Genomic DNA, 25,746 nt, shown 5'->3' on the forward strand with positions numbered 1-25,746 from the left:
TATCAAATTGAATGGGCAATGCAAACAAAATCAAGAACACCTGAGAAAGAGGTTGAGACTTGTGACTTGTGACCATGGAAGAAATGGCAAAACTCACTATGTACCTTATGCTGGCTCAATATGCCAAAAGACTGGTAGACTCCTACAGAAACATAGCATCTGGTGTGCATTATTCCCTTCAACATGATAAAAAATATTCTTTGTAATGTTAAAGAACCACCAGGTTTCCGAAAGCTGGATGTTTATTGGATTCCATGCAAATGTGGCCTCTTTTACATTGGGGAGACCATCAGAACAATTGCAGAGAGATACAAGGAATATTAGCAACATATCCAACTAAGACAACCAGATGGCGTAGAGCACTGCCTGGAATACAATCATGGCACGAAATACCATGAGACCGGTATCATAGTGGAGAAGTGAAGGTTCTGGGACAGCATCATTAAGGAGTCTATTGAAATAAAGATGTCAAAGACGTCAAAAAACAATAAACAGGGTTCTCAGACCCAATTTAAATAGTGCGTGAGATCCGGCACTCAGTTTATTAATATCTTGCTGGCCATCACTTGGTAGCACAGTTGGCAGATAATGCAAGAATTTGCAGTTCACAGAATATCAGTGCCTGCTCTGAAAAACAAAATATTATCAAAGGATGTAGTGGGTGTTGGGAATTGAACTCTGGTATAAATAGCAGCATGCAGCCAACGATGTTCTCAGTCTGGTTGGTGTTGAGTCAGCAAGAACATGTAACAGAAAAACTCTCTGCACCTGAAGAAGATGGCTGAGTCAGCTATCAAAATACTGTGTATCAAATGGAACTCGGCAGAACACCCGGAAGCACACCATTAATCAGTCGCACCCAGGAAACCTGAGAGATCACAAAAGAACTGAAAAATAACATTTCAAGTTAGCATTTAGTTTGATTTGTTGCCTGAAATAAGAAAAGAACCTCAATAAGTTTCTGGACAAAGAAGAGTGCAGCAGGCTCATAGTAATGACTTTGTCTAGCTCAGTAGAAAAATCATGTAGGAAGGAGAGAGTCCTGCTGCTAGGTAGCAGTCATGGGAGGAGTGTATGCCAATTGCTACAGGGAAAGTTAGGTGTAGAATACCACGGCACAAGCTTTGTGAAACCTAGTGCCAAACTTAGCCAGAAGACAGAGAACATAGGGGCCTGATGCAGGGATTTTGATGGAGAGGATCATGAACTTGTAGGAGTAGCAGGAAGCATCCGGACTAGCAACTTGGAATATAGATTAAATGTGACCTGACTTCCTTGGGGTACTCCAGAAATTACTTTTACATTCTGTTGATTTTGTTCCATTAATAGTGATGTGTTGAGTTTTATCTGCAAGGAAGTCTAGTCCAATACTCGGTAAGCTCATATTTTTTTCACTAAACAGCAGTGTTAGATGGTAACAAATACCTCCCTGAAGTCAAGGAACTTGGCATCAAACTGAGCGCCATTGCTATGGATCTCGTGGAGGAACAGAGCAAACTAAGTTTTGCAAGATATCTGTTTGCGGAACCCATTTTGATTTTTATAGAGGAGATACTCATTCTCCAAAAAGTCATAATTCTTGAACATAAAACATAATTCTACAATATATTGACATCTACAATATAGGCCTACAGTTATGTGCAACCGTCCTATGACCCTTCTTTAAAATGTAATCGAACTGCGCTTTTTTCTGGTCGCTAGGTACCCTTGATTCTCCAGTGAACTGTTATAAACTGCTGCTAGAAGGGGAGTAAGTTCTTTCACATAATCTTTGTAGAATGTTACAGTTGTTTCATCTGGTTCTCATGCCTTTCTACTACTAAGCGATAGTAGTTGTTCTTCTGTTGCGTTATCGATTATCTCAGTATATACCATTTCAATGTTCATGGATGTTCAGTGTTCAAGGAGGGACCATTTTCAGCAGAAATTACGCTGCCTGCAATGTGAAGCTGAGCATTGCATGGAGGGACTTGGTTTACCAGTGGAACAGCATGTACACACTTACACTGCTGGCTGGGCCAAGCAGTGTGATGCGATGTGATGCAATGTCTCTGATGTAGTCATAAGCAAGTTTGTGTTTTGTGCAATTGTTTGGAGCAGGTATTTGCAATGGACATCGAAAGAGCTCATAAATAATGTGCGTGAATGCCCTGTGCTGTGAGATCAGAAAAGCAAACTTTACCATTGCAAGGATGTGTTACGTCAAGCTTGGAATGAAGTAGTTCAAAACTGCATTGAGAGACATTTCGAGAAACAAATATCTGAAAAAGAATGAAATGATCAGAATTGAACGAAGTGAAGTATCTCTCTAGCATTTGTAATTAATGTGCTAAGGACAAAAATATGTTTTCAGTATAAAGTCTACTTAATTGTTTACACAAATATTCGTGTCTGTATTTCCAGGGTAGGCGGTGAAGACTAAGCAGAAATATTTACAGGACGTGATCTGCTTGAAACTGAAAGAAACTCGTGCATAATGTTCAAGTGATGGAGGTGGTTTGCATTTGTTTTAATCAAATTAGCAGTGACACGAGGTGCTGACATTGCTGAGAGACAAAATGACACCATGGCAGCAAAAAGTAACATTTCACATAGGAAAAGAGCCGCATCTCAACACTGATCTCTTGTCTCCATGCTTTGAGCCATCACCATCTGTCACAGTTGTCAGTGGTTGTAAACAGGTGCACAGAGTGCTTCAGCTGATGAGAGCAACCAGTGCTTGCCAGACTGTCAGAAATTTCAGAGGACAGCATTTCAGTGCCACCAACCTCGCTCACTCCATACCCAGCAGCCGAAATAAGAGACCAAGAAAGTCTATAAATGCGGATTTATGCAACATAGAAAACAAAAGCTTAAGCTCATTGAGCGAGAAATGTTAAGAAGTGAAACACAAGAACACAGTTACCATTTTTGCTGCTCATTATGTGAAAACTGTTACTTGAAACTCAGTTGAGAGCTACAATCAAAACACAGCAGATTTTATTGGAAGAATTGGAATTCTTCATCCATTTCCACAACATATTCTTTCACTCCATGTTATGGGACAGAAAATTACTTACCTGATAGTGACCTTAAGTTTCTCTCCAGTGGTAATAGCCTTCCAAAATTTTGAAATAGACATCGCAGTATAATCAACAGTGCCCGTATTCATTCTGAAGTAATTCCGAAATTTATCTTCATCTTTTCTCAGGCACTGTGCATGTTCTCTCTCCTCGTTTACTTTATGCACTTATTCACAACTGCCTAGAATTTTGAGACCACTGTTTTGTACTAAAAATGAATTTACTGGATCAAGGAAAAATGACATTGTTTCAAGACTGCTCAGCAACTACTACTCTCAGTTGATCAGATCGCGCCATGATAACACTTGGAAATCTGCTTTGTATCACATCGTGTGCAGTGAGAATGCTCCATCACATCAAATCACGTTGCTTCACCTCACAGACTTTCTGGCTAACAATCTTCCACAGTGAAGCAACTGAAAAAAGATGGAATTCTGTATTGAGGCCTTTCTCTATTATCTTCTAAGACTGAATAGGTGATTTTGAGCTACTTACTGACTTCATATAAGACAAAATTTTGTGTTCCAAGTCATTGAACACTTGTCTCATTGCTCTTCTTATGCTCGTTTTTGCTTTATTCAATGTTTGTTTCTCAGTTAGGTTTTGACTCCTTTTGAATTTGTGGTGAATCTCTCTTTATGTGTGTACCAGCTTTTTAACACGGCTATAAAATGATGATGGAGACCTTGGTCGCAACATATTTGTGTAAGGCATACTGAATGGTGCTTTTGAACTTTTTCCATTTGTGTGCCATATTTGATAGTACTCAGATATTCTGGAGTTTGCATATTGTTACTCTTGATAAAAAAAATATTTTTCTAACTTTCTTAACATTCCTTGTAATACCCGAAGGCATAATTGCTATCGCAGCTACAATCACTGATACCTTCATCTATCTTAACTAATTCAGTAAGTTCATGTCTGTCTGTTGCTGGGAGGTCTACGACATTACCTACACGAGTTGATTCTTTAATTCTGCTCACAGTCATTTTCAGACAATACATTATGAATAATATCAAATGAATCCGTGTCTTTGGTGCCAGTTTTAATAGCATGACTTGGTCTATACCTGGCAAGTTAAAGTTAGCCCCAATTACAACAGCATGATCAGGGATGTTATTAATTGTATTCTGCAAGTTATCTCTGGAGTGCTATACTACTACAGCTCTGGGCCCAAGTAGTCTGTAAAAGCATCCAATTGTCGTTTTTGACCGACCTTTGATACTTAACTTCACCCAGATTAATTCACACTTGGAGTCCATGGTAACCTTGCTAGATATTATCAGATTCTTTACTGCAATAAATACCTCACCACCATTGGCAACTATTTCCTTACGATAAATATTCCAATCTGAACACAGGATTTCATAGCTATATGTTTCCTGTTTCAACCAACTTCTGTTCCTAATACTGTTTGGGCATTATAACCTTCAATAAGCAATACTAACTTCAGAACATTTCCTTAGATGCTCCAGCAGTTTACTAATATCATAATAAACTTTTCTATATCTGATCTGTGAGGATGAGCATTCTCTGACAACAAGGTGGCTGATGTGTCTTCAGTTTTAGCAAGCAGTTTGTCTCTGATCCCAAGGGGTTTCCTCTAACCTAAAAGAACCCTGATGCGCATGCCACACGCACTCCGCTACGCTAGTAGACTTTTCCTACATGTAATGCATGCCTAACCTATTAAGGGGAACTGTACAGTTCTCCACCCAATTGTGGAGATTGAGAAATTTGCATCTGATACTGTTACATAATCATCTGAGCCTTTGGTTTACACACGATCAACCTTGCACCCTGCATGTGTGTGCTACTTGCCTTCACCAAATTATCCAACTACCTAAAGGAGCCAAGGTTGGCCTCAGAACCCAAGCAGCTGGTGTCATTCATGCCAACATGTGTCACTGTTTGCTGCCTGTTGCACTTAATGTGCTTGATAGCCGCCAGCAGAGCCACCTCCACATCTCGAATAGATCTCCCAGGAAACATATTGAATGCACACTGGCATTCTTTCCTGCACTACCTGCTGTAGCCCTGAGGGGCTCCACTACCCACTTAACATTGTAGTTCCTAATGACCAGGAGACCTGCCCTCTACAGTTGCCCTGACTGGGCAGAAATTCGGCTGCTGGTCGAACAGCAGGGGCATCCTGTGCTGGCTCAGAAGTATTATCAACACTGAGTAGCACCTGATATCTGTTGCAAAGGCATAAGGAGCCAGCCATGTGACCCCACTCCCTCTTTAGCACTGTCTGCCCATCACTCTCAAGTGAAGTGGGCCAATCAGATGTTGGTTATTTAAAGATACAGCAAAAACTAGGTCACCAGGGGATTCCAGCAGCACCAAAGGGGTTGCAGGTGTCCCTGAAGAAGATTTCAAAACACATGAACAAAGCAGGCAGGAGTAACTGAGCAAGTACGAGCAGACCCCCGCAAAAAAGAAAAATAATAATAATACCCAACTGTGGTGGCACTACTGAGGTTTGAATGTACACAAAATATAAATGAGGAGAATAAACAAACACAACATCTGCTCTGCAGAGTTCTTAGCTCGCAAGATCTGAAAGCTCTTAAAATACAAATTAATTTCTCTACTGAAAGTGGATGTATGGACAGTTACTCTGTACTAGAAAGTGTGCTTGCACAAAATCTACAACAGGAAATAAATACACAAACTATAAAGCACTTTGTACTAACATGAGATTTAAATGGAGTCATGTGATGTGGCACATCTCGCGGCAGGAAGCTAGCCGAGAAAGTTGCCTCACACGAAAATGTACTGTATAATTTATGCAGAAAATTTAGAGTATGTTAGCAAGACTGTAGACACAGTTAAATACACAGGTACCTCACAAACGTACATTAAAACAGGAAATGAACTAAATAATTGTGTATCAGACAATCTGGTATAGCTACAGGTGTGTCCTCTTTGCTCCATGGCTGCTGCAATGGAACTTGCAGTGGGAAATAATTGGCACTGGTAGTTGTATTTAGGAGTAAGGCCCACAACTTGTTTAATTTCAATCCATTTTCTTTTCTTTTGAAATTATTTTTGTGTTTTTGAATTTCGGTGGTGTCTCTTTGCATCCTAGTGTAGTAACTATTAGATCTTGCTAAAACTTCACTGTCAGAGAAACAAATTTGGTGGTTTCCCAATTCTAGTTGTATTGCTGATATATCCATCCTTAGGTGACAGTTGCTCTTGTGTTCCTTAACAAGAATGTTAACACCTTTTTTTTTTAGGTCCTGTGTAGAGTCGGCTGCAAGTGCAAGTGATTTTATATGCTCCTGCTGTGGCAAACAGCAGGCATAGGTCCTTTGCAGTGTTCCAGTATTCATACACCTTTCTTGTTGGCTTAAACACTGCATCAATAACATGTTTCCTGAGTACTTCGGTGATATGATCTGTGACAATTTTTACAAATGGAATGGAAACTCTACCTTTTTTGGTTCCTTTTTCATTATAAGCTGTACACCTCATGGGATGTAGTGCCCTCTTTTTTTTTTTTTCCCCTCCAGAGTAGCTGTTTCTTGAGATGGCTGTCTTAAATGATTGAGATCAACTTTCAATTACTGTGGTTCACAGATTCTTTTAGCCTGATCCACAAATGTTTTCGTCACACCACTTTTCTGCTTCGTATGCTGACCAGAGTTTCTGTGACAGTAACTACCCTTATGAGTGGGCTTTCTGTAAACTTTATGCCCTTAAGTTCCATCAAGTTTTCTAAGTACCCCTACATCAGAAAATGAGATCTGACTGTCTTTCACTTTTTTGTAGTGAACTTTGTATTACAACTAATATTATTCAAAAAATTTAGAAATTCAGTGTGTTCTTTTTCTCTATGAGGCCAAATAATGAAAATATCATTCATTGAGACCAATTGTTAGGACCCTTGATTGTCCGACCTGTGGGACTGCCAAACACTTAGCTGCTCTTCTACAGCCATTTATAGGAAAAACTGACACTTGTTTTGAAAATTCTGGTCATTTTATTGAAATATTCACGTCCTTCACAATATCTTCAAGTGGCATAATGGTCAGTTTACTATGGTTCATCTCAGTGGGGTGATCTCACATTTTGGAAGTATTTTCACAAAGAATATGGTAGACGTCTTTAAACATTGTCTTACATAAACTTTCAATGGTCAACAAATTCTATGAGCAAACTGATAATGCGGCTGTGGGGAACCCACTCAGCACAGTTGCAGTGAATTTTTATAAGGAATAATTTGAAGAAGCAGCCATTCAGACAGCAAAGAAGAAACTCTCATGTTGGTTTCAGTATGTGGATGATATTTTCTTATATGGCCTCATGGAGAAAAACAACACTGATTTTCTAAATATTCTGAAGACTATTAATTATGATATAAAGTTCACTACGAAAAACAATCAAGACAGTTGGATTTCGTTTTTGGATGTACAGATACTTAGAAAATCTGACAGAACTTTAGGACATAAAGTCTACAGAAAGCCCACTCATGCGGGTAGATACCATCACAGAAATTCCAATCACCATCCTAAACAGAACAAAGAGTGATCAAAAAACTGGTGGACCGGGCTAACAGAATTTGTAAGGTGGACCGGGCTAACAGAATTTGTGAACCACAGTACTTGGCAGTTGGTTAAGAACTGTAGATTAAAAATGAAGAAACTGTAGAAAGGTAGGAACTTGAGGAGATATGGCCTGGATAAATTGAAATAACTAGAGGTTGTAGAGAGTTCCAGAGGGAGCATTAGGGAACGATTGACAAGAACAGGGGAAAGTAATACAGTAGAAGAAGAATGGGTAACTTTGGGAGATTAAATATTGCAGGCAGCAGAGGAACAAATAGGTAAAAAGACAAGGGCTAGTAGGAACCCTTGAGTAACTCAAGAGATATTGAATTCAATTGATGAAAGGTGAAAACATAAAAATTCAGTAAATGAAGCAGGCAAAAAGGAATGCAAATCTCTCAAAAATGAGATCAACAGGAGGTGCGAAACGCTTAAGTGGGAATGGCTAGAGAACACATGTAACGATGTAGAAACATATATCGCTAGGGTAAATTAGATGCTGCCTACAGAGGAATTAGAGCGACCTTTGGATAAAAGAGAACCACTTCTATGAAAATAAATGAAGAATTTGACAGAGCACTGAAAGCCCCGGGAGTAGACAACTTTCCATTGGAACTACCGATAGCCTTGCGAGAGCCAGTCGTGACCAAACTCTTCCATCTTCTGGGCAAGATACAAAAGACAGGCGAAATACCCTCAGACTTCAAGAAGAATATAACAACTCCAATTCCAAAGAAAGCAGGTGCTGACAGGTGTGAAAATTACCTAACTATCAGTTTAATAAGTCACGGTTGCAAAATACTAACACGAACTCTTTACAGACGAATGGAAAAACTGGTAGAAGCCAACTTTGGGGAAGATCAGTTTGGATTCCATAGAAATGTGGGAACACACGAGGCAATACTGACCTTGTAACTCATCTTAGAAACTAGGTTAAGGAAAGGCAAACCTATGTTTCTAGCATTTGTAGACTTAGAGAAAGTTTTGACAGTGTTGACTGGAATACTTTCTTTCAGATTCTGAAGATGGCAGGAGTAAAATACAGGGAGCGAAAGGCTATATACAATTTGTACAGATACCAGACGGCAGTTATAAGAATCGAGGGGCATGGACGGGAAGCAGTGGTTCAGAAGGGAGTGAGGCAGAGTTGTAGCCTATCCCTGATGTTATTCAATCTGTACATTGAATGGGCAGTAAAGGAAATCAAAGAAAAATTTGGAATGGGAATTAAAATCCATGGAGAAGCAATAAAAACTCAGAGGTTCGCCGATGACATTGTAATTCTGTCGGAGACAGCAAAGGACTTGGAAGACAGTTGAACGGAATGGACAGTGTCTTGAAAGGTGGATATAACATGAACATCAACAAAACCAAAACGAGGATTATAGAATGTCGTAGAATTAAATCAGGTGATGCTGATGGAATTAGATTAGGAAATGAGGCACTGAAAGTAGTAGATGGGTTTTGCTATTTGGGGAGGAAAATAAGTGGTGATGGTTGAAGTAGAGAGGATATGAAATGTAGACTGGCAATGGTAAGGAAAGCATTTCTGAAGAAGAGAAATTTGTTAACATCGAGTATAGATTTAAGTGTCGGGAAATCTTTTCTGAAAGTATTTGTATGGAGTGTAGCCATGTATGGATGTGAAACATGGACAATAAACAGTTTTGACAAAAAGAGAATAGAAACTTTTTAAATATGGTGCTGCAGAAGAATGCTGAAGATTCGATGAGTAGATCACGTAACTAATGAGGAGGTACTGAATAGAATTGGGGAGAAGAGGGATTTGTGGCACAATTTGACTAGGAGGAGGAATCAGTTGGAAGGATACATTCAGAGGCATCAAGGGATCACCGATTTAGTACTGGAGGGAAGCATGGAGGGTAAAAATCGTAGAGGGAGACCAAGAGATGAATACACCAAGCATATTCAGAAGGATGGAGGTTGCAGTAGCTACTCGGAGATGAAGAGGCTTGCGCATGATAGAGTAGCACGGACCACAACAACAGCAACAGTACTTGGTACACAAGCTCGATCACTTAAGATCAGCTTTCAGAAGAAACGGCTGCTCTGACAAAGAGACAACTAGGGCACTACATTCTAAAAGATATAGAGCTTCTATTGGAAAGAACCAACTAAAGGGAAACTTTTCATTCTATTTGTAAGAACTGTCACAGATTGCATCAGCAAAGTACTCAGAAAACACTGTATTGTTAACAATGTTTAAACCATGAAAGGTGCATGTATATTTGAACACTGCAAAAGTAGTAAATCATCAGTAGCCGATCATGCACTAGGACTAAGAAACCACTAAATTCATTTCTCTAACACTGTGGTTTTAGCAAGATCTAATAATGGCTACACTAAGATGTAGGGAGAGACCATAGGAATTCAAAATCTCACAATTTCAACTGAAAAGAAGATGGATTGAAATTAGACAAGTTGTGGACCTCAGTACCAAATAAAACAAACACTGCCACCTTGGCACAACTCCGCAATCTTAAGATGTGGCCTGATGACATCACGAACTGACTGTTGGGTGACATATAAACAGTTCAACTTGATGCTCTTGTTTGAGTCTGTAACAGCTTTCTGTGTCATTAAAGTCTCTGATGATGTCTTCAGCAGTGGAAGATGAACCATTAGGCGGTGAATTTTGCCCATAAGTCAAATATCAGCAAATATGCAAAAGCTGGCTGTGAAAGCAGATAATGAGTGATTGCAGTCTACTAGAAAAAAATTAATAATTGCTGCTTAAAAGTAGGTCTCGTGATTAGTAATGTCAGAAGGAAATTGTTACACATGCAAACATTTCATAGTTAACCATTAATATATCAAAGAGACCAATAACATAAAAAGTAAAATATCCCACAGTGTCGGTGACATTTCAAATGAATAATATCGTGTGTGTGTGTGTGTGTGTGTGTGTGTGTGTGTGTGTGAGAGCGCGTGTGTGGGCGCGTTGCTCCATGAGCAACTCATTATTACACGTGGTATGTTTCCAGACAGAGATAAGTATGTAATTTTTAGGACCTTTCTTAAAATAGGAAAATAGATGTTTATAATTACTGGCCTTTCTCACAGTTTATCTCCTTTTATGAAGTACTAAAGAAGATTCATATTCAACAGCAAGCACACTTCTGCCAAATTAAGCTGGTCAGTCACTATCATTTGGGACTTCAGTCTTTCCTCAGGATATACCACTATACATTTCACTTAGGATATAATTTGATATTTAAGATACAAGATATCATCAAGTGAGATTTTCTTTTACTAGATCAAGAGATTTTATTGAGCTTAGCAGTAATTTTTTTTTTAACAAGTCATTTGTTGGAGGATAAGGGATGTAGTATGTAACTACCCAAGGTATCTTCCCAGACAGGTTAAAATATGCCATTGTCAGGCCTCTCTATAAAAAGGGGGACACCACAGATGTCAATAATTATTGGCCAGTATCCTTGTTTACAGCATTTTCAAAAATCTCCGAGAAAGTAATGTACTCAGGTGTAGTTAGCCATCTCAACAGTAATGGGATACTTAGTAAATCACAGTTCGGATTTCAAAAATGCTGTTCCACTGAGACAGCAATATACAATTTCACTGTTCACATAATAAAGTCTTTAAATAGTAAAATGTCACCAATAGCAATTTTCTGTGACTTGTCCAAAGCATTTGATTGTGTGAACCATGACATCATGTTACAGAAATTACAATTCTGTGGTAGAAATGGAATAGCATATGAGTGGTTTAAGTCATACCTACAGAACAGGAAGCAAAAAGTTTCCTTATATGAGTCAAGTGGTTTAAATAAATTTGTGACTTCATCTAACTGGTGTGAAATTACATTAGGTGTTCCACAGGGTTCAATCATGGGTCCCCTTCTGTTCTTGATATATGTGAACAACCTCCCTTCCTATCTGAAACAAACAGGAAGCTGAACTGACACTGTGCTGATAATACAAGCATCATTATTAATCCAGTGAAAGAAACTCCAATTGAAAATGATACAAATAAGGTCTTTGGAAAAGTCATTAATTGGTTTTCTGCAAATGGGCTTGCTCTAAACTTTGAAAAAACACAGTACATCCAATTTTCTGCTGCAAAAAGTACAGTTCCTTCAATAAATATAACACTCAACAGAAGTCAGTAGACAGGGTAGAGCATACTAAGTTTTTAGGTGTACATATAGATGAGAATCTTAATTGGAAAATTCATATTTTGTATCATCTAAAGCGACTAGGTTCAGCAACTTTAGCAATCAGAATAATTGCCAATACTGAGGATACAGAAATTAGTAAGCTCACTCTCTTGATGTCATACGGGATAATATTTTGGGGTAACTCAACATTTAGACAAAAAGTAATCACTGCGCAAAAGAAAGTGGTTAGAATAATATGTGGGGTTCATAGTTGCACATCTTGTAGGCATCTTTTTAAAAGATTGGGAATTCGTACAACAGCCTCACAGCACAGTTACTCACTAATGAAATTTGTTCTCAACAGCATGGACCAGTTTAAAAACAACAGTGACACTCATGATTATAATACCATAAAAAAGAAAGACTTACACTATCCTTTACTCAACCTATCTTTGCCACAGAAAGGGATAAAATATGCTGCTATAAAAATTTTTGACAAATTACCAGTTGAAATAAAATGAAACAGTAATAGCATCAAAAACAAATTGAAATCATATCTCCTTCACAACTCCTTCTATACCATGGATGAATTCTTGAATAGGAATAAATAAATCTGTAAATATAGTATATGCATTTTGTGCCATTTAAGGGAATGGGGTAAATAATAGAAATATTAATCTTTAACTCTGTATTGTAAAATATATATATATATATATATATATATATATATATATATATATATATATATATAATAGAAGGAAACATTCCACGAAGGAAAAATATATCTAAAAACAAAGATGATGTGACTTACCAAATGAAAGTGCTGGCAGGTCGACAGACACACAAACTAACACAAACATACACACAAAATTCAAGCTTTCGCAACAAACTGTTGCCTCATCAGGAAAGAGGGAAGGAGAGGGAAAGACGAAAGGATGTGGGTTTTAAGGGAGAGGGTAAGGAGTCATTCCAGTCCCGGGAGCGGAAAGACTTACCTTATGGGGAAAAAAGGACGGGTATACACTCGCACACACACACATATCCATCCACACATATACAGACACAAGCAGACATATTTAAAGACAAAGAGTTTGGGCAGAGATGTCAGTCGAGGCAGAAGTGCAGAGGCAAAGATGTTGTTGAATGACAGGTGGGGTATGAGTGGCGGCAACTTGAAATTAGCGGAGATTGAGGCCTGGTGGATAACGGGAAGAGAGGATATATTGAAGAGCAAGTTCCCATCTCCGGAGTTCGGATAACCTATCCGAACTCCGGAGATGGGAACTTGCTCTTCAATATATCCTCTCTTCCCGTTATCCACCAGGCCTCAATCTCCGCTAATTTCAAGTTGCCGCCACTCATACCCCACCTGTCATTCAACAACATCTTTGCCTCTGCACTTCTGCCTCGACTGACATCTCTGCCCAAACTCTTTGTCTTTAAATATGTCTGCTTGTGTCTGTATATGTGTGGATGGATATGTGTGTGTGTGCGAGTGTATACCCGTCCTTTTTTCCCCATAAGGTAAGTCTTTCCGCTCCCGGGACTGGAATGACTCCTTACCCTCTCCCTTAAAACCCACATCCTTTCGTCTTTCCCTCTCCTTCCCTCTTTCCTGATGAGGCAACAGTTTGTTGCGAAAGCTTGAATTTTGTGTGTATGTTTGTGTTAGTTTGTGTGTCTGTCGACCTGCCAGCACTTTCGTTTGGTAAGTCACATCATCTTTGTTTTTAGATATATATATATATATATATATATATATATATATATATATATATATATATATATTATGTTTCATATGTGCATTTCTTGTGCTTTTGACATGTTCCACATCATAATGGCTACCGTACCGTGCGATTGATCATCTTGCATTAACAAAAAGAATGCACACATTTTTATTAAGATGTGCGGGATGTGTTCATAATGACTCATATTTGCATCACAGGGACCAAAATTAGGACTATTTTTATTCTTGTTATAGGTAGATGACCATATGTCACAGATTCAAGATGCTGAAAGTGACATGTTTTTATGGTAATGCAACCTTTATTGTTAAATCTGGTGGCAATATGTAAATACCAATGAAAGTAACTTCAAATTTGTGATAATTCATTTATTGTTGGAAATGTGATGGTATCCTAGATTATAAATTATGTAATTCAGGAGAGGTAAGGCGTTGTAAAATTCGCAGCAGGAACATTCTTTCATTCTCCAAAGTTTTCATGAAAGAATATAAGGGCCATGATAAATAGAATAGTTGAAATGTGCGGAGAAAAATAGTGTGTGTGTGTGTGTGTGTGTGTGTGTGTGGGTGGGTGGGTGGGTGGGTGTGTGGGTGGGTGGGTGCGCACATGTGAACATGCACGTACCTTTATGTATGCCTCTGCGCGTGCAGATGTGTGCCTGGGAAAACAAGTGTGAAAGACATCTTCTGTCACCCTGCAATTTTTCCGAGACAGGAAGGTTGTGAAACTGGAAGAGGAGAAGCATTTTCAATGTGGACTACTGCTCAACATATTCACTATGGAATCATTACAGAAATTAAGCATTGGAAAGGGTCAATGTAAAAGATGCCTGTTTGTTATCAATCAAGCAACAGAGATGGAAATTTATTATGTATATGTAGATTACTTCAACTACTTCCATTTGTAGATCATTGCCTTAACACAGCTATGCCATTCTTCTGATACACTTTTCTAGAAAACTGAGCTCAACTTCTTTTGTCATGCATGCTGTGAATGGAATGACAGTTTGTTAATTGAAGAGTGATGTTGTTGTTAACTTCTGTGCACAGAGTACAGATTAAAAATTTGACAAACTATAGGTTACAAAAAAATCTGTGAAAAGGAGTATAGTGGAAATGGCAGCAATGAAGTAACCAATTCACTTCCATAGATGATGCCTTTTGTTGTCCCACCAAACAAACATGCCTCTTGATGCCCCTTATCTTCCTTTCCCATCCATTTTCCCCCATTTTCGTGACTGGATGACGTGTACTTTTTCACTTCAACTTTCATGGTGTAACAATGCTGAGTTTGAAGTACACTTTCCTCAGTGTGATAGCTGTTCAGAATTAATTCCTTAGTTTCTCACTTCATTTTAGTGTCTTCTGCATCTTTATAGTGTGGCAAACAGTTGAGCGGTATTTTGTTTTATGTAGAGAAGAACTGGACTCCCATCTGGATTCAATGCAGAATGATCTGGATGGTCTGAAGGAGTTACTGAAAGGTGAAGGCTACAGTTTGGATGCCAACACCCTTCTGGGGGTACGTCAAACCGTGCTTGGCCTTGAAAAAGATGCCATGCTAAAGGTAGATGCACTGCCAGACACAATAATACCTGCTTAGAAATTAACCAGTATAGAGAATAAAATGTATCCCTTGATAACGAAATTCAAAGTTTGATGTCTCTGTTTATACCCATTTGTTATAATTGTTGAATTTTGACATTGACTTGATGGCACTTTGTTAATGGTGTCTTTGTTAGTTGTAGTTTTCACCTTTAACGGTAATATTTTAATTCCTGATGTTGCTCAAACAGTAATGGTTCATTTTCTAATGTAGGTATTCTTGATTCTGGCGGTGTTTTTAGTGTTTTAATATACCTATGCCTTTATTTATGTTACACTAATTTTTAATTCTGTGATATTAGACCTTTCAAAGTGTATGCAGCATTATTGAAAAATCATTTACACTAGCATCTCTATTGTAAGCCTTATTAATGAAAGTATCGTATGAACTGGAATTTAAATATTTAATAATATGATACTGTGATCAGCAGTACATGATGCAGACAAATTAAGTACTTTATGTTTGCATGTCAAGTTAAAATAGATGAGGCTTCAAAATTCTGATTCATTTAATTACCACTTGTTACTTCTTCTCGGGAAGAAAAGGGGGAGGGGGATGGTGTTACAAACATTCAACATTCAGACCTTATTCCTAGGAATTGCACATTGTTAACCAGGTTTTTCAGTGATGTGATTATACTTCAAAGGTCTCTCGTAATTTGTGTCTAGCCCTCTCCTTTCTTCCCCATGTACAGAATTAAATGAGTTTATGAACAAATCTAGTGTCACACTTTCAGCTGAGATGAAGTATTACAGTGAGAATCTATAACAGAAGTTGGTTTAGTCATTCTGAAATTCACGTTTTCCAAACCATCTTTGGCCCTTAGTTTCCTTTTTCCTTCTTAAGCAGGTGTGTAAAAAATAGGTCTGAATCCTTATACAAGGTTGGTTTGATAAGTCTGGTAAATTTCCATGAAAGAATGAAACATTTTTTGTTGTGCTATCAAGGTCAATAAGCTTGATTATTCCAAGCTGTGTATAAAGAATTTCAACAATTTACAGTGTACAGTTCATTGTTGATAGCAGTCTGAATTGATTAGTGTGTCGACTGCGATTGAAAATTAAGAAAACAGTTTTTTGTGGTGTTATTAAACATTTTCATTTGAAGGATTGTTTTGCTATACAAATCAAAACAGAAAGTAAGTTCACACAGTCTCTGCACAATCGTTGAATACTGTTTACTTTTGAATTAATAAATTTAAATGGGCATAAGACAAGGAGATGGACTATCCCCACTCCTTTTCAACTGCATCTTGAAAAAGGTCATTCGAGAGTGGAGGTAGTTGTTAGCCCAAGAAGAAACAAATGAAGAGCAGTTCAGACTTCGTCCTAAGAACAAAGGGGTGTATGTGGACTGCTTGGCCTTTGCGGGTTACTTGACCATTTTTGCTTACAACGTAGTCAGCAGTCAACAAGGTCAATAGGCTGTCAGAAATTGATGAAAAAGTTGGACTCCAGATCTCTGTTCAAAAAGCAAAATATATGACAAACATCTATGATGGACCGGAATGGGTGATACCAATATGGGACAAATCGGAAGAGTTAAGAATTGCAGGTATCTCGGTGAAGTCATCCAGGAAAATGGATTAGAAGAAGCAGCAATTTATGTCAGGATGTGGTAGTTAGACCAGGCACACCAACTGAAAAAGAATATCTATAACAAAAAGTCTATGAGTATAGGGGCCAAGTTCCGACATTATAATACAGTTGTAAAACCTGAGGGCTTCCATGTGTCTGAAACTTTGACCATGAATAGACAAGGTCAAGCTGAGTGTCTGGAAAAGCAAGAGCATATTAAGGAAAATCCTAGGTAATAGATAGGTTGGTGGAGAGCAAATAAGGACTTGTACAGCAAGACAGAACCTATCACGGCATCCATTAAGAAGAGGCGATTGTTATTTTACAGTCATCTCATGAGGATGGACAGTGACCAACAAACAAAAAGAAAATGGAGTTTCTTCCAGTCTAAGAAAACAAGACTGAGATGGTTCGAAGAATGTGAAAAAGATCTTATGCAGATTGGTATATCAGAGAGAGAAATTCCTGACAAGAACAAATTTAGAAGATTAGTGAACAACTACCAAGGTTTTAAAATGGCATCAACATCAAAAAGACGGATAGGACCTTTGTCCGAAGAGCAAAAACAGGCACTTCTTGGTGGGCTCAGAAGATACTGGCAGGAAGTCAAAGCTGGAACAAGAACAAGACCTAGACACTAAAATGAAATTACCACACAGTCCATAGAGGCTCAACTCTATAAAAATTTTAAACATGGTCATACAAGCACCGGAGACAAAGTGTTCTCCAGTTATCCTTTTGTCACCACAAAGGAAACCACTGACAAAATCAATCATAAGGTAATGCAAGACCACCAAATAAAAACTCATGAGATTGGTGTGAGACTGTCAGCATTCAACTGAGCGAGTGCATGATACCCTACATGGAGAATTGGCTATGAAGAAGCCATGTGCGAGTTGAGCAACGCGATTGCTCACAGTTGGCCAAAAGCACTTCTGGCACAAGTTTTCAACACAATGTCTGTTGATGTCTAATCACAATCCATAAGGCATTTTGCACCAATTTGTGACTGTTGATGAAACCAGGATCCATCATTACATATGATGGAACAGCAGTCAAAACAATGGACAAAGGGTGGTGGAAGTGCACCATAAAAGGCAAAGACCATTTTGTCAGCTCTTAAGGCGATGGCCAATGTTTTTTGAAATTCCCGAGGAATAATCCACATAGATTACTTGAAAAAAGGCAGAAGCATACCTGGATCCTATTACACTTCATTGTAGAATCGTTTGAAACTTGGGTTGGCTGTAAAAAGGCCAAGGTTAGCTTGCAGAAAGGTGCTGTTTCACCAAGTGAATGCACCATCCCAAACCTCTGCGATACCCTATTCACCAGGCTTAGCCCCAAGTGACTTCTTGTTTCCTAACTTGAAACTTTGTCTTTCTGGGAAGAAATTTTCATCAAATGAGGCAGTCGACAAGCATTTTTGTAAAGTTTGACTGAATCTATTTTTCTGATGGGATGAAAAAGCTGAAGGATTGCTGGTCCAATGATCTATCCTTCAAAGGAGACTATGCCTAGAAACAAGGTGATTTGTTTATGAAACAAACATTTTTTCTTGGTTTATTACCATACTTTTCATGCAATGTATATGAGTATGTCCAGCATCTCCTCCGAAACCAGTGGATTGATTTCAACCAAATTTGGTACATATTCTTTGTGCTATGTAAGAATCAACACTGTGGCGAAAGAACTGCCTAGCTCAGTGCTTGTCCAACTTTTTTTGCTCAAGAGCCAACACGGATATTATGGGGCGGTACCTTGGGCCATGCATCTTATTAGTAATTGGTTACCTACATAAGTTAGTATGTTATGTTCCCCCAATAGACTCAAGATAAGTTGGTCGCCATCCTCAAAGAACTGATCAAAACACTTTGTGTCAATTGTACTCTGCTTCAGATTGCCACCACCCTCAGCGACCCCGAAGTTTTTATACTGCAATTGCATGACGAAGTGTTGTGTTGTCTGATTGAAAGGATGGTTAATTGATTAATAATAGGAATTGTACTTACATTTTAATGCATTATATAATATGCAACATGATCACCAAAGTGTATAACGTATTACAACAGTCTTTTTAGTTTAATTTTCCTTGCTATAAATGTCCCACACTTGACATTGATTGTCTCTGTAATCACATTCATGAATCTGTATTGTTTCTGTTGAAATTTGTACCGTAGCAGCTGATCGATACGAGGCACACAAGCCCTTGGGTTGTCAGAACTGGAATGCAAACAATAATTCCTCCTCTCACATCTGCTAACCTTGCAGTGATTGCACTGCTTACCTCTCTGCCCCTGAGGTAAGCAGCCAGTTTTACGTAGCTCATGGACAATTTCACCAGCATCGATTAAAAATTAAACAACTGTTAAAATATAACTCTCCCTGTATGTATGTTTCTTTCTCACTTAGCAAGAAAGCTGCACTCTAAAGAGTGTTGACTTTACTTGATTCAGCTGTTAGTTGCTAGATACATATTGTGGTTTTGTCCAAAGAGTGAGGTTCCAGGTTGTTGTTGGTACATTATAGTGGCACCACAAGCTAAAGACAGTCTTTGGCAGATGCAGCCATGAATGAGACTTGTTGGTGAAGACAACCCTCAAGAGGTTCCATACGCCTTGATTGCCAACAGAGACTACAGCATCAACCTAGCTCTAATCTGGCAGCACAAGGTTTATTAGTCAGAACTGTGAATTATAGTTTAAAGTTAAAACGATGAAAACAATCAATTATTTACAAAATTATTTAATAGGATAGATAAAAAGTTTATTCACAAAGCAGCGACAGAAAATACACATAAAAGATGGTTGTAATTGGCAAGCTTTTGGAGCCAGTGGCTTCTTCTTCAGGTGGAAGGGTTGAAGGGGAAGGAAGAGGGCTGAAGGAAAAGGACTGGAGAGGTCTGGGAAAAGGGGTAGATATCAAGAAAGTCACCCAGGACCGCGGGTCAGGGAAGACTTACTGCACGGGATGAGAAGGAAAGGCTGATTGTTGGGGCAGCATCGGACAAGATTTGAAAACCTGAGAGATTAAAGGTGGAAGACAGGGTAATATGTAGACAGAGATTACTGCTTAAACATCATGCATGAGTTAAAAAGAGAAAAAAGCTAAGTGCATTGTACGTAACAGATGGTAGGGGGGTTGTGAAAAATAGAGGGGAAAGACAATGAAAGATATAGCAAACTAAAACGGAGTGAAGCAAAGAGTAGGTACAGTGAAAAAATGCTGAGACAGAAGAAATTAACATAAATTAAGCCCAGGGGGTGGCAAGAACCAAGGACATATTGTAGTGCTAGTTCCCACCTGCAGAATTCTGGGAAACTGATGTCTGGGGTAAGAATCTAGATGGCACTTGTGATGAAATGCACTGAGGTCATGAATGTCATGTTGTACAGCATGCTCTGCAACAAGATATTTTGAGTTGGCAGTATACACCCTCTGCTTATGCCCATTCATCCTAATTGATAATTTTGTGGTAGTCACTCCAATGTAGAAGGCCTAACAGTGTTTACATAACAGCTGGTAAGTGACATGTCGTTTCACAGGTGGCTCTCCCTTTGATAGTATACGATTTGCCAGTTACAGGACTGTTACAGGTGGTGGTAGGAGGGTGCATAGGGCAAGTCTTGCAGCAAGGACAATGTCAGGGGTAGGAGCCGTAGGGTAGGGAGATGGGTGCAGAATGAGCATAGGGTCTGACAAGAATATTGCGGAGATTGAGAGGGTGATGGAAAGCTATTCTAGGTGTGGTGGCCAAAATTTGTGACAGAATAGATCTCATTTCACGGCACGATTTTAGGAAGTCATGGCTCTGTTGAAGTAACTGATTAACACATTCCATACCGGGATAGTACTGAGTCACCAATGATGTGCTCTGAAGTAGTTTTTTTGAAAGGATCAGCAGTACCAGGATTGGATGTGATGGCTCAGGAAATCTGCTTTTTAATTAGGCAGGTTGGGTAATTATGTGCAGTGAAGGCTGAGGTGAGAATGGTGGTGTATTGTTGTAAAGAGTATGCATCCGAACACATATGTTTGTCTCGGATACCAAGGCTGTATGGGAGGGAACATTTGACATGGAAAGGATGGGAAACTATCAAAATGTAAGTACTGTTGTTTGTTTGTAGGTTTAATGTGGACAGAAGCATGTAGCTGGCCTTCAGTGAGGACAAGATCAACATCAAGGAAAGTAGCATGGTATTTGGAATAGAACAATGTGAAATTTAATCAGGAGAAGGTATTAAGAGATTCCAGGAATTTTAGCATGTCAGTCTCACCATGAGACCATATGGTAAAGATGTTATCAATGTATCTAAACCAAATCAGTGGCTGAAGACTTATGGATCCCAAGAAAGCCCCATCCAACTAAACCATGAAAAGGTGGGCATAGTAAGGAGCCATCCTGGTTCTCATGGCTGTACCCCTGATATCTGTTTGTATGTCTACCCCTCAAATACACTCCTGGAAATTGAAATAAGAACACCGTGAATTCATTGTCCCAGGAAGGGGAAACTTTATTGACACATTCCTGGGGTCAGATACATCACATGATCACACTGACAGAACCACAGGCACATAGACACAGGCAACAGAGCATGCACAATGTCGGCACTAGTACAGTGTATATCCACCTTTCGCAGCAATGCAGGCTGCTATTCTCCCATGGAGACGATCGTAGAGATGCTGGATGTAGTCCTGTGGAACGGCTTGCCATGCCATTTCCACCTGGCGCCTCAGTTGGACCAGCGTTCGTGCTGGACGTGCAGACCGTGTGAGACGACGCTTCATCCAGTCCCAAACATGCTCAATGGGGGACAGATCCGGAGATCTTGCTGGCCAGGGTAGTTGACTTACACCTTCTAGAGCACGTTGGGTGGCACAGGATACATGCGGACGTGCATTGTCCTGTTGGAACAGCAAGTTCCCTTGCTGGTCTAGGAATGGTAGAACGATGGGTTCGATAACGGTTTGGATGTACCGTGCACTATTCAGTGTCCCCTCGACGATCACCAGTGGTGTACGGCCAGTGTAGGAGATCGCTCCCCACACCATGATGCCGGGTGTTGGCCCTGTGTGCCTCGGTCGTATGCAGTCCTGATTGTGGCGCTCACCTGCACGGCGCCAAACACGCATACAACCATCATTGGCACCAAGGCAGAAGCGACTCTCATCGCTGAAGACGACACGTCTACATTCGTCCCTCCATTCACGCCTGTCGCGACACCACTGGAGGCGGGCTGCACAATGTTGGGGCGTGAGCGGAAGACGGCCTAACGGTGTGCGGGACCGTAGCCCAGCTTCATGGAGATGGTTGCGAATGGTCCTCGCCGATACCCCAGGAGCAACAGTGTGTCCCTAATTTGCTGGGAAGTGGCGGTGCGGTCCCCTACGGCACTGCGTAGGATCCTACGGTCTTGGCGTGCATCCGTGCATCGCTGCGGCCCGGTCCCAGGTCGACAGGCACGTGCACCTTCCGCCGACCACTGGCGACAACATCGATGTACTGTGGAGACCTCACGCCCCACGTGTTGAGCAATTCGGCGGTACGTCCACCCGGCCTCCCGCATGCCCACTATACGCCCTCGCTCAAAGTCCGTCAACTGCACATACGGTTCACGTCCACGCTGTCGCGGCATGCTACCAGTGTTAAAGACTGCGATGGAGCTCCGTATGCCACGGCAAACTGGCTGACACTGACGGCGGCGGTGCACAAATGCTGCGCAGCTAGCGCCATTTGACGGCCAACACCGCGGTTCCTGGTGTGTCCGCTGTGCCGTGCGTGTGATCATTGCTTGTACAGCCCTCTCGCAGTGTCCGGAGCAAGTATGGTGGGTCTGACACACTGGTGTCAATGTGTTCTTTTTTCCATTTCCAGGAGTGTATGAAGTAGTTGTTGGTAAGTATAAAGATGATTGAGGTGAGTAGGAAAAACAGCTACTTCACCTTTGAGGGGCAGACATACAAACAGATCAGGGCTACAGCCAGGATGGCTCCTTCCTATGCCAACCTATTCATGGGTCGCTCGGAGGGGGCTTTCCCGGGATCCGTTAGTCTTCAGCCCCTGGTCTGGTTTATATACATTGATGACATCCTGACCATCGTGGTGAGGCTTACCTGCTAAAATTCCTGGAATCTTTATATATCTTCTCCCAATTAAATTTCACTTGGTCCTATTCCACATCCCATGCCACTCTCCTTGATGTTGATCTTGTCATCACTGAAGGACAGCTACACACTTCCATCCACATTAAACCTACCAACAAACAACAGTACTTAAATTTTGACAGCTGCCACCCTGCCCATGTCAAATGTTCCCTCCCATACAGCCTTGCCATCTGAGGCAAACGTATTTGTTCGAATGCAGACTCTTTACGGCAATATACTTCCATTCTCACCTCAGCCTTCCTGCACATAATTACCCCACTTGCCTAGTTAAAAAGCAGATTTCCTGGGCCATCACATTCAATCCTGGTACTGCTGATCCTTCCAAAAAACAACTTCGGAGCACACCATTGGTGACTCAGTACTATACTGGTCTGGAATGTGCTAATCAGTTACTTCAACAGGGCCATGACTTCCTAAAATCATGCTCTGAGATGAGATTTATTCTGTCTGAAATTCTGACCATCACACCTATAGTGCATTCAGAATTACTTTAGGATTGACAGTTCGAAAGTAGCATAGGTGAGCGCGGAACAGAGTTGCCAAGTCCTGCATGGAACTCGCACGTAATCTCATGTTTCATTCAACTAACTCACACATGCTAACTATTAGATCTTTAAATGTGGAGCCGACTGTAATTATTTGTGAAATAGTTTCACTATGTGATAGTTTCATTTTTATTTATTTATTTTTTAATGTTTATATAGACAATAAAATGACAGTTTTCAAGAAAAAACTTTCCGACGACATTATCAAATTTTCGACATGCGAGAAAGTTTTTTGTTATTTGAGTAAGGTGTACACATTATGCGAATGAAATGTCAAGAAAACATCAAATTTTCATCTGTTTCAAACATTAGCTGTGTCGAAGATCTTTAATGCGAGATACAGGACTGTAAATAATATGACACATAATTGTCTGCCCCGGGTTCGATTCCCGGCGGGGTCAGGGATTTTCACCTGCCTCGAGATGACTGGGTGTTTGTGTTGTCCTCATCATTTCATCATCATCCAGGAAAGTGGCGAAATTGGACTGAGCAAAGGTTGGGAAATTGTACGGGCGCTGATAACCACGCAGTTGAGCGCCCCACAAACCAAACATCATCATCATCACACATAATTGTCTGCTCATGTACAGTAGCGATAGGCAACAGATATCTGTATTTGTAAAGACCTGATATATGTCTGATATGCATCCTTATTTCCAACACAACAAAAAATAAAATAATGCTTGTTTGGTATCTTAAATTGGGCAACATCTATTCTGAGAAACAAAAACGATACAAATACGGCCATTGTATTGCATACATTATTTTGTATACTGTAATATGTATGCACAAATTGAATTCTAGAAATGTACTTTCTTTGGAATTAATATTTGATAATCTTGCCATATTAAAATTTCAAAACGTGGTGTGAATTAATTTTGTTATGCTAGTTCTTACAAGTGCAAACTGCGCACTCCAAACGTGTAGCTGAATCCATTTGTGCTGCATCTCTCTGTGGACAATGGTAAAACTCCACTGACATCACTCTTGTCGCTATTACAGGCACTTGAAGTTTCCCTGTCACTATTGTCATTTAAAGAGATAATCAGACTGTTCTGAAATCTACCCCTTTTCCTAGACATCTCCAGTTCTTTTCCTTCCCCTTCGCCCCTTCGGCCTGAAAAGGTGCCACTGGCTGCAAAAGCTTGCCAATTACAACTGTTTTTTATGTATGTGTTCTGCCATCACTAGATGAGTACATTTTTTATCTACCCTATTAAATAATTTAAAGTTAAATGTACCTTGACTATCTTTTAGTACTATTCAAGTAGAAACCATTTGTTGTGCTCTGCAACAGTAGGAATTAGATATTGTCATTAAATGTGCAAGGAACATTTAAGTTAAGCATTTTACATTAAAGAGTTATAGTAAAATGAACTAATGTTTTTTGTGTGTTGTAGTAACTAATCAACTTCCTCATGAAGTAAATCTAGACTTGCTATGATACACAGAGAATTTCGGGCTGCACAAACACTTGATTTGGCTGCAGTTTGACGACCACAGACCTAATTCCTATAGGAGTGGAGATACAAGCGGAAAAAGTTTTTTCACCCCTGACCTGTAGACTGCCCTGCATGACAGGCATGTGGATTGGCTAGTATTGTCATGCCTTTCAGGGCATGGCTGAACAGAGGGAGGTGGGTGGAGGAGATGGATATTGAGAGGAGGGAGGAGATGGACATGCAGAGGGGGAGGAGGAGATGGACACAGAGAGAGACTTTAATAGATCTCCTGCCTCAGGAACAGTAGTGACAGAACATTTGAGGATAAATGTGGAGAATGTTTCTGTGGTCATATTGTAGCATTAGGTGGAGATCACAATGTAGCCGCTACAGAGTTGGAGACTCAAGTGACGGGGGCAGGTGGTAGTGACAGGGAATCATGTGAAATTGTTCTAAATGTTGTATCCAAAAATTACCTTGAGCAGTTGATGAAAGAACTGATTCATGAAGGTAACATCTTAAATCAGCTGTTGGCAAACAGACCTGTACTTTTCCACTCCATTAGCATAACACAGGGAGTCAGTGATTGTTTCCAGCACTAACAACATTGAGTATCAATGGACAAAGTTCAAGAGGATTGTACAATATGTGTTAGACATGTATGTGCCACCCAAAGCTGTGAGGAATGGAAAAGACCCATTGTGGTTAAACAGCCATGTTAGAAAGCTTCTATGAAAACAAAGAGAGCTTCATTGCAAACCTAGACATAGCCAAAGCTTCACAGACAAAAGAATTAAATGAAGCCAAAATTATTATAAGGAAAGCCGTGTTTGAAATGTTCAGTGAATTCAAAAGTAAAATTCTGTCCACCAACTTGACAGAAAATATTAAGAAGTTTTAGTCTTAGATTA

The 25,746-nt window shown here is 39.8% G+C and overlaps 1 protein-coding gene across 4 annotated transcripts in view; it reads left to right on the forward strand.

The window, feature by feature from the left end:
• LOC126174842 (heat shock factor protein) overlaps nucleotides 1–25,746 on the forward strand; it is a 145,185-nt gene that overhangs the window by 71,063 nt on the left and 48,376 nt on the right. For 2 of the 4 annotated variants that reach the window (XM_049921226.1, XM_049921227.1), the window contains one exon: nucleotides 14,917–15,067. The exons of 1 other annotated variant lie outside the window; for it this stretch is intronic. In XM_049921226.1, the coding sequence (XP_049777183.1) occupies nucleotides 14,917–15,067 (151 nt within the window). The remainder of the gene's footprint in view (nucleotides 1–14,916; nucleotides 15,068–25,746) is intronic. One more of the 4 variants, XM_049921228.1, reaches the window with a different exon arrangement.

This window comes from Schistocerca cancellata, chromosome 3 (assembly GCF_023864275.1).
Source record: "Schistocerca cancellata isolate TAMUIC-IGC-003103 chromosome 3, iqSchCanc2.1, whole genome shotgun sequence".
Classification (NCBI taxonomy): Eukaryota; Metazoa; Arthropoda; class Insecta; order Orthoptera; family Acrididae; genus Schistocerca; species Schistocerca cancellata.